The following is a 14934-nucleotide window of genomic DNA, read 5'->3' as shown; positions in this document are numbered from 1 at the left end:
CTCTGTATTTTGGAGAAGTGTGAAAAAAATTGGTGCTAATTATTCTTTACGTTTTTGGTAAAATACCCTAGTGAAACCATCTGGTCCTGGATTTTCTTTTTGAGAGGCTTTCGATAACTCTTTTAAAATCTTCCCTTGTTATAGGTCTGTTGAGATTTTCTATTTCTTGTGTCAATTTAGGCATTTTATTTTTTAATTTTTATAATGCATATGTATATGGTAACTGGATGATGGTGCCTTATGTCCTAGATTCAGATTGTTGTCTGATGTTGATTGTCTAACCGAAGGGCTCCCTTTAATAATTCTTTTTAGTTTGGTTTGGTTTTTACATATTTCCTTAATTTCTGTTAATCTGGAAATGCCCTAATTTCAGCATCAAGGTTGAGTGAGAATTTGGCAGGATGTATTATTCTTGGTTGACAATTTTTTTCTTTCAAGGTTATAAATATGTCATCTCATTGCCTTCTTGCCTGTCTGGTTTCTGCCAAGTAATCAGAGCTTGATCTTGTTGTTTCCCCTTTGTATGTGACTTCTTGTTTTTTCTCGAGCTGCTCTCAGAATCTTCCTTTGTCTTTGGTTTTAGCAAGTGTGATTATGATGCATCTTGGTGATCTTTTGGAGTCTAGGCTATATGAGGTTCGTCGAGCATCGTAGGTGGTTGGCTTTTCTTCTTTCGTGACATTGGGGAAATTTTCTGTCAGCAAATCTTCGGTGATCCTCTCTGTTTTAGGTTGGTTCCCCCTGTTCTGGAACTCTGATCACATGCAAATTTTTGCTTTGGATTGTATCCCACATTGTTTTCAAGGTTTCTTCATTCTTTTATTTTTCCCTCAGCAAAGTGGTATTTATTGATTTGTCTTCAGGTTCATTGATGCTGTCTTCCATTGTCTCAAATCTGCTCCTAAAACCTTCTGTTCCACTGTTAATTTCTGAAATCTTGTTATCTTTTGGATTTCTAATGGCTGTTTTTGTGTGATTTCTGGTTGTTTATTCATTTTGACATTTCTTCCTGTTTTATTCTCCTGAATTCTTCACTGATTCTATCTGTATTTTCCACAGTTTTGTCTATTTTTTCCTTATTTTTGTCTGCATTGTCCTTCATCTGTTGGAGAACCCTGTATATTAGAGTTCTGAATTCTGTATCAGGTAGTTGCAGTGCCTTTTCTTCTACCGAAGGTCATCAAAAAAATATCTTATTTTGATTGCTTTCTGGAGCTAACCTCTGCTGTTTTTTTCATATGTTTTGATATTGTTTGCTTTTTCCAGGACATTCAGGAATTATTTTCTTCACTTATCGATTGTAGATTTGATTGATTCATCCTGCTTTTTTTGTTTAATTTGGTTATGTCTTGGAATATGGGCTAGGCATGTTTTGTTGCTTGTCCACCTGTGGACATGATAATTCTCACTACCTCTTCCGGGTGGGCAGGGCTGGTCAGTCAGCAGTGGAGGAACAGGGATAGGTAGTTTCTGACATGAACTAGGGCTGACAGAATGGGCCAGGGAGAAGTGCAGGGTGGGTCCAGGGGAGCACATTGGTGGTTCTCAGGGGCACAGCATTCAGCACATGATGCAGATAGGAAGGAGTGAAAGGAGAAGATATGATGTTCTGAGCTAAGTGGGTGGGTGAAAGAAGAGAGAGAAACAAAAGGAAAAAAAAACTAGAAAAAATTAAGGAAGAAAAATAATAAAGTGGCTGCACGATAGAATTTAGTGGTTTAGGGTTGGGAAGACCTGGCATGGCTGTGTGCCACTGGCTCTCCAGCCAAGTGGTGTGGTTCAGTCTGTTGCAAAGGGGCTTTGGCAGAGCAGATACTGGGTAGACAGGAGAAAGGAAAGGAAAGAGGTACCAACTACTCCAATTGTGAACTACTCCAGGGAGAAGAAACCAACCAACCAATGAACGAACTAAAAGATTAAAAATGAAAACAACTACAATTAAAAAAAAATGTGGGTGAGCTGGCTCTTGGGGGTGGGCAGAATTGGGTGGTGGCAAGTTGATGTCTCTCATGCCAGGTGGCTTGGCACAGCCAGTCAGGAAGGGGTGGAGGCAGTATAGGGCCTAGTGGGAGGTAGAAGGAAAAGGGAGATGGGGAAAGATAAAGAAAAACAAAAAATATGGTACTGAGGGAGCTGATCTGTGGGGTGGCACAGACCTGGGTAGGCTGTGTGCCAGAGGCTTTCCATCCAAGTAGTACAGCACAGCCCACCAACAAGATGGGGCAGTACACAGGGTTAGGTGGGTGGGAGAAAGGAAAAGAGGAAGGAAGGGAGAGAGAGAGAAGAAACAACACACCAACAAAAAAGAAAAATAAACAAAAACCAAAAATAAAGTGGCATTGAGGGAATTGGTCAGTAATGGTGGTGCAGACCAGGAATGGCTGCGTGCAGTGACTCTCCAGCCAAGTGGTACAGCACAGCCCCCCAAGAAAGAGTGGGGGTGGTGCACAAGGCTGGGCAGGTGGGAGGAAAGAAAGGAGAGAGAAGAAAGAGAGAGAAAAAAAAAAAGAACAAAGCAACAAACCAAAAACTTGCAGCCCCTCAGGAAATGGAGAGGATGGCCCACAGGGCTAGCCAGTCCGGAGAAAGGAAAGCAAAGAGGGAGAGAGAGAAGCAGGATAAAAGCCAAAAAACAGTATCAAAAAAATGGCTCTGAAGGGGCTGGCTGGTGGGGGAGGCATGGACCCTGGTGGCAGTAAACTGTTGCCTCTCCAGTGGAGCAAATGTGGCCTATTGGAAAGCGGTGAAGGCTATGTAGAGGAAAGATGGGTAGGAGGTGGCAAAGCATGTGTCCGTGGTTACTGGGCACTCTGTCTCCTGTTGGGTGCTCTGCGAAGTTGCCTTCCCGTACTCCCTGTCCACACTCCCTGGTGGCTGTAGTCCAAGATGGTAAATCCTTGCTGCATTAGCTAGTAGGAGACCTCCACTTGATAACTCTTCTCATCTTCTTTTCTGTCTCAGTTTCGTATTCAGCTGGGTGCTTGATCAAGTTCTTTATTCCTTCATTTGATGCTTAGGGTTCCAGGATTGATGTTTGTATCTGTCTTACTTGGTTTTTTGGGTCTTTGCTGCAGAGGGACGACATGGTGCTTCTGTCTGTAGCACCATGTTTGCTCTGCCTCTCCAATTTAGGCATTTTAAATGTTTCTAGGAATGTATCTGTTTCATCTAGGTTATTTAATTTGTGATCATACAGTTTTTCATAGTATTCTCTTATAATCCTTTTAATTTCTTAAGGTTTGCAGTAATATCGCCGCTTTCATTTCTGATTTTATTTAGTAGTGCCCTCTCTCTTTTTCTTTGTCAGCCTAGCTAGGGGTTTGTCAATTTTGTTGATCTCAAAGAACCAAGTTTTGGTTTTGTCCATTTTCTCTGTTGTTTTTCTGTTCTCTGTTTTGTTTATCTATGCTCCAATCTTTATTATTTTCTTCCTATTGGTTGCTTTGGGTTTAGTTTGCTCTGCCTTTTCAGGTTTTTTCAAGGTATAAAATTAGGTTATTGATTTGGGCTCTTCTTTTTTAATGTAAGCAATGGATATGTCTATAGTCTGCCCTTTAATCATGATATCTATATCTGTTTAACTTGAACTTTATATTTTTATAGATTCAGCTTATCCTTTATATGCAACATTTTTTCCTCAGCTCTCAGTTTTGCTCCTAGTCAATATGACAACCTCCATGTTTACAGATAAGTCCATTGGTACAAGGAACTGGATGACAGTCTTAGGTGCCAATTAAAATAGGTGATAAATCACCTTCCTTACATCTTTCATGGTTTGATGGGGCCTTAGTCTCTGCGGAGGGATGTGGTATTTGTTTCTTCACTATCTCAATATGGAGGCACAGTTTCAAAGTTTTCCAGTTGGTCCTTCCAACCGTAACTCATTCTGTGGGTCAGAACCAATATAGGGATTATGCTGTTACTGAGTTTATCTATTCCAACTGTATACTCAGAATCTACAGAATAACATCTTGGGCTCACCATGAGGTGGACTTGAATTAAAATCTATTTATCACCTGACATTAATAAGCCTGAGCTCTCACTAGTGAGTAATAGTAACATTATGGGTCCTCAAGAATTGGTATTAGGTTAGAATCCAATTCCTTAAAAGTCTATTAGTATTTATCTTCCCAGTGCAGAAGATAGTAGGAAAGATGCAATATGTATTTATGATATTATTGCAGAATTCTTCCACATGAGTATTAGGCTTCCTTTTTATTCATTTGGGAATTAATTTAAGTCTGAAGTCTGGATACAGGGCTGCCATTTTCTACTGTGGTGGCTCAAGTCAATCCTGTGTTTACAGAACTAGAATATTTTGGTTATTCAGATTAAATAGGGACCCCGGTGGGCTGTTCATGTCTTTTGGTCTTAAAAAACTCATAATCACTGTCGTGGATTGAATTGTGTCCCCGCCAAAATATGGGTCACCTGGGTTGGGCCATGATTCCCAGCATTGTGTGGTTGTCCTCCATTTTGTGATTGTACATCATGTTAAGAGGATTAGGGTGGGATTGTAATACTACCCTTACTCAGGTCACCTCCCTGATCCAGTGTAAAGGGAGTTTCCCTGGAGTGTGGCCTGCACCACCTTTTATCTCTTAAGAAATGAAAAGGAAGCAAGCAGAGAGTTGGGGACCTCATACCACCAAGAAAGCAGCATCAGGAGCACAGTGCGTCCTTTGGACACAGGATCCCTGCACCTGAGAAGCTCCTCAGCCAGGGGAAGATTGAGGACAAAGACCTTCCCCCAGAGCCAACAGAGAGAGAAAGCCTTCCCCTGGAGCTGACACCCTGAATTTAGACTTGTAACCTACTAGACTGTGAGAAAATAAATTTCTCTATGTTAAAACCATCCACTTGTGGTATTTCTGTTATGGCTGTACTAGATGACTAAGACAATCAGTTAGCCACCACCAAGGATACGTATTTGTGTATGAGCTAATTCATACCTCAGAAACGTGTTATATCAGAACATACTGTACTAAGATCTCCAGACAAGCAAAAAGTCAAGAGTTGTAGAGACAGAGCGGTTGTGAGAGTTGTTTTCTCCCTCCTGTAACTCTAGTAAGCAAGATACACCCTACCTGTAAGAGAGTCAATGCAGTATTGCTAGTTTAGAGAATATATTTGAGAAAGAGCACTCCAGCCCCTGGGAGTAGACCCCAGTAGTCCCTAGAGTTGAAGATCAACCATTAGTGGATGATAGTATACATAATAAGAACAGTGAATACTATTACATCAGCTTACTGCCTGCTGCTTTCATGGTGAAGTGAATTCTCTGTCAGTAGCAACACTGTGGGGGAGGTACTATGGTATAAATAAAGCGTTCAGAGAGGATAGATATTGGCTTAGGCAAGGAAAATTTGACTGCCTAAAATTCTGCTAACTGGGAGGCTTTTCCTTCTCTAAGACCTTTCAGGATTCCTGGGGCTATAATGGAGTCTCTGGGTGGTGCAAATGGTTAAGGCGCTTGGCTGCTAACTGAAAAGTTGCGGAGGTTTGACTCTATGTTGAGGTGTCTTGCAAGAAAGGCTTGGTTATCTACTTCTGAAATTTCAGCAGCTGAAAATCCTATGAAGCACACTTCTGTGACACACATGAAGTTGCTATGAAGTTGGAATCAACTTGATGGCAAAGGGTTTACTGTGGGATTATAGCAATTCTGTTTCACAGATGAGTGTCCTATCACAGGCATACTATGTATTCTTTTCAGTAGGCCAGACATCCTACTTTCGTACATACACCCTACTAACTAAAAAAAAAAAAACTAACTAGGGATGTGTTATTTACTAAATATTTTATACTTTTATGTATTTAGTCATATGATTATCTTTGCTTCTCAGATTTTTCTTTATTTTTACTCCTTACCCCCCTGTTTATCTCATGTTGAAAATGTTCATTATTCAAGGTCCAACTAAAATGCACCTTTTCTAAACACTCAGAAACAAAGTGAACTCTACCTCTAATGGGCCATAATATTTTAGACCTCTTTGTAACTCTTTTTGAATAGTTTAGCTGTGTGTCCCTCTTACCCAATAATCTGATCTATCCACTTCATTTTGTAAGTGAGAAAGTTGAGATTCATAGTTTTAAGAGTTACTCAACATTCCACAAATACACACTAGAGAAAAAAAAATTTTTTGAAAGATCAGAGTAATCATAAAGATAATCGAAACCAAGTAACATACCTTGGTAGAAAGGAAATAATTTTTTTCCCATTAATTTATAAGATTTAATGGTCAGTCTTCTTGTTTTGTTTTAATAAAAAAAATTTTTTTTATAATTACTATTACTTTGATAATATGAATATTCATTTGTGACAATAGTAATGATTTATGTTATATGTTCTTTTGTATTTTTAATAGGAAAAACTCAAAAGAGAGGGAAAAGAAAACACAGTTATTCTCAAAGACAAAAGAGACAAGGTAAGAGTTGCATATAATTCTCATAGTTTTCTTTACAACCAATATTTTTAACATCTGCTTAGAAATAATTTTTATTCATACGTGGGAAAAGAACATTCTAAATATTTCACTTCTTAAATTGTTTCTTGCCATTTATTAATGAAAAGACATTAGTTAAAAATCTTAAAGCATTTGTTATTTGGAAATTTAGAGGGAAGATTTTGTCACTCTCCCTAATCTGTTTATAGTATTATCTTAAATTAGGTGCTTCAGTGTTTCTTGAGCAATTTCCAATATTTTTCTTAAAAATTCTAGTGCTTGTATTTAGATTATGTCTAATGTTGAGTTGTGAAGGGACCTGATAAATTACATGTTTTCTTCCCTATCTTTTAGATTAGGTAACTAATATTGGAAAATCTGGCTTATATCTGTAGCAAGAGAATTTACTAATCCTGAAGTGCCAAATTAAACAGATTTACCTACTCTGTCACAGGCAGAACAGGACTGGGACAGGCCTACCCACTTGATGACCTGCCTTTGTAAAACCTATGGCATAAAGGAGCAGGAGTGTGCTTCCTCTGATTCCCAACAGGAAAAGGAAGGAAGAGGCTGAACTATATATGCCCAGTTTCTCCTTCTAAATTCATGAACTACTTTAAATCATTGTTCCTCCACTAAGGAAACAGAGAGAAGTTAGAAATGTTGCTCTGATAGTGCTCTTTTCACATGAAAATGATGTACCAGGTACTGGGAAGAAGAGTATCCCTCACCATCTAACCCATTTGGCAGTCTAGGATTGTTATAGAACAATTTTGATTGGAATTTTTGGTTAAAATAATTAAGTGTACTCTTCATACACAGTGGCATAGTCTCCTAAGTTCCCACAGGAAACAGGTATTGCTTTGGTTACAATTAGAATGGAAATTACAATCAGAATAGTCAGGAGACAGTTCAGTTATAAGGTATAGAAAATGTTACAATTTTATCAAGTTTGGGTTCAAAGAAGAAGAAGGAAAGATTGAATCTCTAAATGAATATTAGATGTCTCATATATCCAGACACTATAGTAGATAGTTGATTGAGCACATTATTTTTGGAGAAATTATTGTCATAATACAATTAGCCAGCAGAGCTAGTTATAGTCTTAGTGTCTGATGAAAATAAATGGGTTAAACTCCAATATTCTTTTCTAAATATAGAATGTGTTCATGTCATGAAAGTATGTATCACATATTCTTAGTTATTTTGAGTTATGTATAATTTCAGTAATTATATCTTATTAAGTAGATTAATAATGTTTTATTTTATATGGGGTCCTGGGTACATATGTTGAAAATAATGGGAAAATGATAAAATAAATGATTAAAAAATTAGCTACGCTTTTATTTGCTATACTTTATTGCCAAAACTATTGAAATATCACCATCCTTACTCATCATCAGATTTTCCAATAGGATTTCTGATTTAGGGCAAGTTACTTCTCAATGCCTGAGTTTCCTCATCTATAATTGTATAATAACAGTACCCATCTCCTAAATTTGTTATGAGGATTAGATGAAATAGTATTTGTAAAGCAAGTACCAGATTTGTTTGTTTTAAAAAAATACAACAGAGAAAATTGTGAGTGTTCTGTATACACGCATCAGTTGAAGTGTAACTTCCAGAAAATAATGTAACTTATAGGAAAGTACATTTTCCTGATGTATTATGAAAAGGGATATTTCAGTATTTTAGAATAGAGTGTGTTTTCTTTTAGGCAATCAGGCAAATGTCATCTCCAAGACATGGCCACATGATGGTGCCGTGACTCTAAATTGTCATTCTCAGGAAGGAAAACTTGTCCATGAAAGCAGTTACATTTTGAAGGTGGTGGGATGTGTGTGTGTGACTCTGATGACTCCGGAGAGCAGATATAGAAATGTAGGAAAAAGAATACAGAAATGCAACTCTGAAAAAATGGCGCCACAATTCCCACCTGCTAGAAAAAGGATTATGAAATGACAGATGACTAGAACTGAGCAAGAAACTTACAAATCATCTCATTTAACCCCTTGATTTTAGAGATGTATAAATTTAAGCCCTTAGGTAGTTGGTGATTTGCTTCAAATCATCATGCAAGATAGTGAAAGATCCAGGAGAAAGGAACATATAACTTGGCTCCTAGTCCATTGTTTTTATGGTATAAAAAAAAATAGTTGCCTCTTAATCCTGCACTCTATGCCATCCTAATTTAAACTCACTGAAAATTAAACCATCAAATTTGTGATGATATTGTCTTTGTAGCCCTTTTTTTTGTACTTCATTCTCTCTTGTGATTGCCATGATTATCTTCAGAGAGATGGTGTTGAGTGAAAACTCCTTGCTGTCTTCTCAGTTCCAATTCAAGAATGCCCCATAGGGTTTCCAAGGATAGCCTGGTGAATTCGAACTGTTGACCTTTTCATTAGCAATCATTGCTCTTAACCACTACGGCACCAGGGTTTCCCGTGGTGACTGAAAGAAGTGATAAAATAGAAAGTGATGAGCATGGGTTTCATGCAGGATCCTACTAAAGCAACTGTTATAGCTTTTACTAGAAATCTAGGTCAGGTGCTAAAGACAGCTGTATACAGCAGTAGCGAGAAGGTGACCTGAGGAAACTTTGTTGAAATAATGTCTAAGTGTTTAGAGTAAATTTGCAATTTGTTTACTTTCACAATTGAAGCAAATATCTGTTTCTCAATTTTTCCTGAAAATTCCTCTAGTTCTTTATAGTCCTAGTTTTTTCCACTTTTGGAGGGGAGGGGATGGGGGTAAGACTGGTTAAAAAAAAAAAAAAAAAAAATTTTTTTTTTTGTGGATAAGTAAAATGCTGGTATTTTATAGTAGACTAAAAGTATGAATTCATGAGAGAGAGGATGAATGGAAATGAAAATTAATTGTCCTCTGGTTTCTGGGCTATTGGTAATTGCAGGGTATGTTCAACCACCTTTAAGGCTTTTTACCACCAGGAATAGAGATTTCTCTTTAGAGAATCCTCAACTTTTAGTCATATCAAGAGTTGAGATACATCCTTTGTTTTCACAGCAACTCCGTGAAGACAGAGAAGAGTAGATACCATTTTCATCTTATGTCTTTGCGGAAAAGGGACAAAGAGGATAAATGTAATTTATTTAATCTTATCCAATTAATGATAAATTTCTGAGTAAATTCTAGTTTACTTCAGTGTTATTTCTACCAGCTGATGCACTTTAATTAAAGAAACAAATGATTAGAATGACATTTAATGGTGATTTAATTCACTTTTGTTGTTCAATGCAGAAAACACAGACGTCTCTATTGGAAACACCTGAAACAAGTCATCGGAAATTTGATTCTAAAGCAGCTTCTTCACAAAATATATCTAGAACTGTCACATCAGCTGACCATGGTAAATCCAAAGATAAAAAAGACTACTTGTGGACATCTGCCAAAAGTACTTCATCTACACCATTACCAAAGGTTGGTTGCTAACATATCCACGGTAGCAGTGCCTTTTTATTTTTTTGGTTTAAACAAGACATTTCTAGTATTAGTTTAAAAAATTAATTAGGGTATTTAGACTCCTGATTTCCATTCCTCAGTATACTTAATATGCACGCACACATACACACAAAGCTAGTTTCTTGAAAGTTCAAATTGATTGTGGTATCAGTATGAAATTGTTGCATCTTTTTTTTTCTTTAAATCACTGCCCGCATTTGCCCGCAATCTTGCTCGTCTAAACTTGCAGGTCGTTCACTAATGTATAGGTCCCTGATGTGGGAAATCTGGTTCTGATTTGACTTTTTCCAGTATCACCCCCACTTACCTCTCCCTGCTGTTTACCCCATATCATCTTGCTTCTGTAGACTTTTATTAATTAGTAGCCACCTTTCTTGGTGTAGGTTGCACTAGCCTGGTGTCTTAGTCTTAGGTTATTTTCTACAATGCCCATTTAATCCAGGAGTCACAGCCTTGCCATGCGAAATGGCAGTGTGAGATGCTCTGCTTTTGCCTCCTCTCTCCTCTCTGCCATCCATTTCTCTCTAATTTCCTTTTCCTCTGCTCAGCCAGAACATATAAGCAACTCTGTTGCCTACGTTCATAGTCAACTAGGGAATGAGGTGCCGGTCTCCTCTTCTTGAAGGCGCTCCTAGCCTCTGTAAGAATATTCTTGGAGTTTCCTCTTTACTTTTCTTGGGAGTTGAGGGAAAGAGTGCCTCAACCTGTCTCCATCCCATTAAACTGAAATTTCATGCCTTTTCCTCTCAGTTTCCTTGAAACAACTGGGAAGGAGAAAGGTGTTTGGTGATTATAGAGCTTGTTCTTTCACCTGTAGTAATCCTTAGAGGAGGATCTGGTCTCAATCATAGGTTGCTCTTGGGGATACGTGTTAGTAGCCCCTTTTCTCCCAGCTTTGTGGCTGGTTCACAATCCCAGAGCAAAAGGAATAGTCCCACTCATATCCTTTCATATAGATAATATTATCTATCTCATGGAAATTATAAAAATTAGTAAATTGTATAACTTAGGCATTTATATAGAATTAGTTATGTATATTTGTTCTTGTTGCCGTCAAGTCAATTTTGACTTGTGACCCCATGTGACAGATAACTGTCTCATAGAGTTTTCAAGGCTGTAAGTATTTACGGAAGCAGACTGCCACATCTTTCTCCCACGGGGTGGCTAGTGGGTTAGCAGTCAAGCGCTTTAACCACTGTTTCAGCTGAGCTCCTCATATTATTTGGAGTATGAATAATCTCTTATTAAAATATAATCTTGCTTATTGAAATATATGTAAGAAAAATGTGTAGATATTTTAGATGCGGTATAAGGAATTGCTAAAATTTCTGAGGGATAGGAATCTGGACTAGTACAAAGCTTCTGTGAGGTGGATTTCTGACATACATATCCAGTCTCCAACTTTTTCATCATTTCTGACACCAGGCATTCCCCCTACAGCACTCTCTGTTGGATTCGGTGATTTGTTGCAATGGCCACACAGAACTCACAGGCTTATTAGGGAAGAAACAGGCTATAACTCAGGACCAGGGTCAATATGGAGGTAACAGGATACAACTCAGAAATAGGACAGTTCATCAGTCAGGACAGTTTTCAACTAGGACAGCTCTCTCAGCTGCTCTCTGCTGCTAGTAGGCCTCTTTGTTGTGCAAACAGACCTCTGCCTTCTGAGCTGGCCTCTCTGCCATGCAGAAAAGGCCCACATTACATCTTACATTACCTTAGTACATTTGTGAAAACTAAGAAACTTACAGGAGCCGTAGTGGTGTAGTGATTAAACTCTTGACTACTAACTGAAATGTTAGGGGTTTGAACCCACCAACTGCTCTGTAAGAGAAAGATGTGACAGTCTGCTTCTGTAAGAGTTACAGCCTTGGAAACCCTATGGGGCACTTATGCTCTGTCCTGTTGGGTTGTATGAGTCAGAAGTGACTTGACAGCAATGGGTTTTTTTTTTTTTTTTAAGGAAGTTACACTGATACATGATTATTAAACTCCAGACTTACTTTGGACTTAACAGTTTTTCCATTAATGTCCTTTTTCTGTTTCAGAATCGAGTGTGGAGTACTGTGTTGTGTTTAATGGGCGTGCCTCTTTAGTCTTGATCTTATTTTTTTAAAAAATATTCGTTTATTGTGCTTTAGGTGAAGGTCCACAGAGATAATTAGTTTCTTGTTAAACAATTAATACACATATTGTTTTGTGACATTGGTTGCCAACCCTATGGTGTGTCGACATTCTCCCCTTCTTGATTTTGGGTTCCCCATTTTCATTCCTATGGCTTTCCTGTCCCCTCCTGCTTTCTTGTTTTTACCCCCTGGGTTGGTGTGCCTGTTTAGTCTCGTATACGTGGTTGAGCTATATGTATTATTGTTTTTTTTTTTTTATGGGCCTGTCTAATCTTTGGCTGAAGGGTGAACCACAGGAGTGTCTTCAGTACAGAATTAAAAGGTTGTCACCAGGCCATACCCTTGGGGTTTCTCCATTCTCCATCAGACCAGTAAGTCTAGTCTTTTTTTGTGAGTTTCCATTTTGTACACTGACCTTATTTTTTAATATAGGTATTTACAGCTATGAATTTCCCACTAAGCACTGATTTCGCTGCATCCCATAAGTTTTGGTATATTGCATTTTTTTTTTTCATTCATCTCAAAGTATTTTCTAATTTCCTTTTTGATTTCTTCTGCAATCCATTGGTTATTTAGGAGTGTGTCATTTCCATATATTTGTGAATTTCCAAATTTCCTCTATTATTGATTTCTAATTCCATTGTGGTTGAAAATCATAGCCAACCATGGTTTATCCTAGAGAATGTTACTTATGCACTTGAGAAGAATATGTATTCTGCTGATGTTGAGTGGCTTTTTTAATAAATGTCTGTTATAGCTACTAGGTTTATAGTGTTCATGTCTGCTGTTGTTGAGTGGATTTTTTTTTATAAATGTCTGTTATAGCTACTAGGTTTATAGTGTTGTTCATGTCTTGTTTCCTTGTTGATCTTTGGTGTAGTTGTTCTACCCATTGTTTTGAGCATTTTTTAATCTTAATTTCATTTTTGTGAGTTCCCTATCTGGGTTGACATCTGATTGCTCTGTCCAGTGTTCTAGTCTTGGATTGATATCTGATGTTATTGATTTGCTAACCAGAGAACTCCCTTTAATATATCTTGTGGTTTTGGTTTGGTTTTTACAAATTCCCTAAACTTCCATTTATCTGAAAATGTCCTAATTTCACCTTCATATTTGAGAGACAGTTTTGCTGGATATATGATTCTTGCCTGGCAAGTTTTTTCCTTCAGTGCTTTATATAAGTCATCCCATAGCCTTCTTGCCTCATAGTTTCTGCCAAATAGTCCGAGCTTATTCTTATTGACTCTCCTTTGTAGGTGGCTTTTCATTTATCCCTCGCTGCTCTTAAAATTCTCTGTCTTTGGTTTTGGCAAGTTTGATTATAATATGTCTTGGTGACTTTTTTTTTAAGATCTATCTTATGTGGAGTTCGATGAGTGTCTTGAATAGGTATCTTCTCATCTTTCATGATATCAGGGAAGTTTTCTGCCAACAATTCTTCAATAATTCTCTCTGTATTTTCTCTTATCCTTCCCTGTTCTGGTACTCCAAACACTCTTAGGTTATTTCTTTTGATAGAGTCCCACATGATTCTTAGGGTGTATTCATTTTTTTAATTCTTTTATCTGATTTTTCTTCAAATATATTGGTGCCAAGTGCTTTATCTTCAATCTCATCAATTCTGCCTTCCACTTGGTCAATTCTGCACCTCTGACTTTCTATTGAGTTGTCTAATTCTGTAATTGTATTGTTAATCTTCCGAATTTCTGATTGCTGTCTCTCTGTGGTTTCTTGCATCCTATTAAATTTTTCATTATATTCTTGAATAACCTTTTTAATTTCTTCAGCTGCTTTATCTGTGTGTTCCTTGGCTTGTTCTGCATATTGCCTGATCTCCTTTCTCATCTCATTCCTGATGTCTTAAAGAGTTCTTGTATGTTAATCTTTTGTATTATACATCCAATAATCCCAGGAGGGCGCATTCATCCAGAAGATGCCTTGATTCTTTGTTCTGAGAGTTTGTTGAAGCGATCACGGTCTGCTTCTTTATGTGATTTGATATTGACTCTTGTCTCCGAGCCATCTGTAAGTTGTTAATTTATTTTATGTTTGCTTACTGTATCCTAGATTTTTGCTTTGTTTTATTTCGATATGCGCAGATAGGTTGCTTGAGTGAGCTAGCTTGATTATTTTCACCACTGAAGCTCTAACATCCTGTCAGCAGGTGGTTAGAGCTGTTATCAGGTATATCAGCCTAGGAGTCCATTCACTTGTATGGATTCAGCTCAGGTGTCCAGGTAGCTGATCATCAAGTGTGTGGTACAGGATCTGTCCTACAGGCTTAGAGGGGCAGGGGTGACTGGTGTAGGTACTGGTATCTGGTTGCAGCAGGGGGTCACACTCTGAACAAGGCAGGAGGCTGACAATCTTCCCCCAGGTGTCTGTGAGGAAAGTGCGTCCCTGTTCCCTAGAGCACACAGGTGGGTGTGTTCTGCAGATGGACCATGGGCACCCAGTGCTTTCGGTTGTAAAGACTGGGAGGTACCAGTTATCCTTAGACCCCTGTCACAGGCGTCTGGGTGACCTGAGTGGAGCCACCAGTCCTTAGGCCCCTGATGTGGGTAGGTGAATCCCTGTTTAATAGACAAAGTGGCGTCAAACATCAAACACCCACCTCTCCACCGCACGGCTGAAACAGTTGCAGTTTGCCAACAAGGACCTGTTCTCCTGAAATAGGCCTGCAGAGATTCATGCAGAGGGGAAGGGTATTCAAAGTCCATGGACCATTTATGCCTGGAAAAGAGCCACTTCTGTCCTGAGCTCCACAGGTTAGTGGAGGTGGCAGATTATCTTTTCCCCCAGTTGTGAATTTATTCCTTCTACAAGGCTGGGAGGATAGCTCAGAATGCTTAGCAGAACCTGTCTCAGCCACAGAG

General features: G+C 38.3%; 1 protein-coding gene across 1 annotated transcript in view; it reads left to right on the top strand.

Annotated features, from left to right (window-relative positions):
- SYCP1 (synaptonemal complex protein 1) overlaps nt 1-14934 on the top strand; it is a 180756-nt gene that overhangs the window by 154055 nt on the left and 11767 nt on the right. Inside the window, exons 28-30 of the mRNA XM_049880007.1 lie at nt 6369-6428; nt 9708-9887; nt 12343-12429. Of these exons, the coding sequence (XP_049735964.1) occupies nt 6369-6428; nt 9708-9887; nt 12343-12429 (327 nt within the window). The remainder of the gene's footprint in view (nt 1-6368; nt 6429-9707; nt 9888-12342; nt 12430-14934) is intronic.

The sequence above is a fragment of the Elephas maximus genome, chromosome 3, assembly GCF_024166365.1.
Source record: "Elephas maximus indicus isolate mEleMax1 chromosome 3, mEleMax1 primary haplotype, whole genome shotgun sequence".
Taxonomy (NCBI): domain Eukaryota; kingdom Metazoa; phylum Chordata; class Mammalia; order Proboscidea; family Elephantidae; genus Elephas; species Elephas maximus.
Note: the sequence above shows the minus strand (reverse complement) of the source record. Positions and strands in the feature narration are given on the sequence as shown.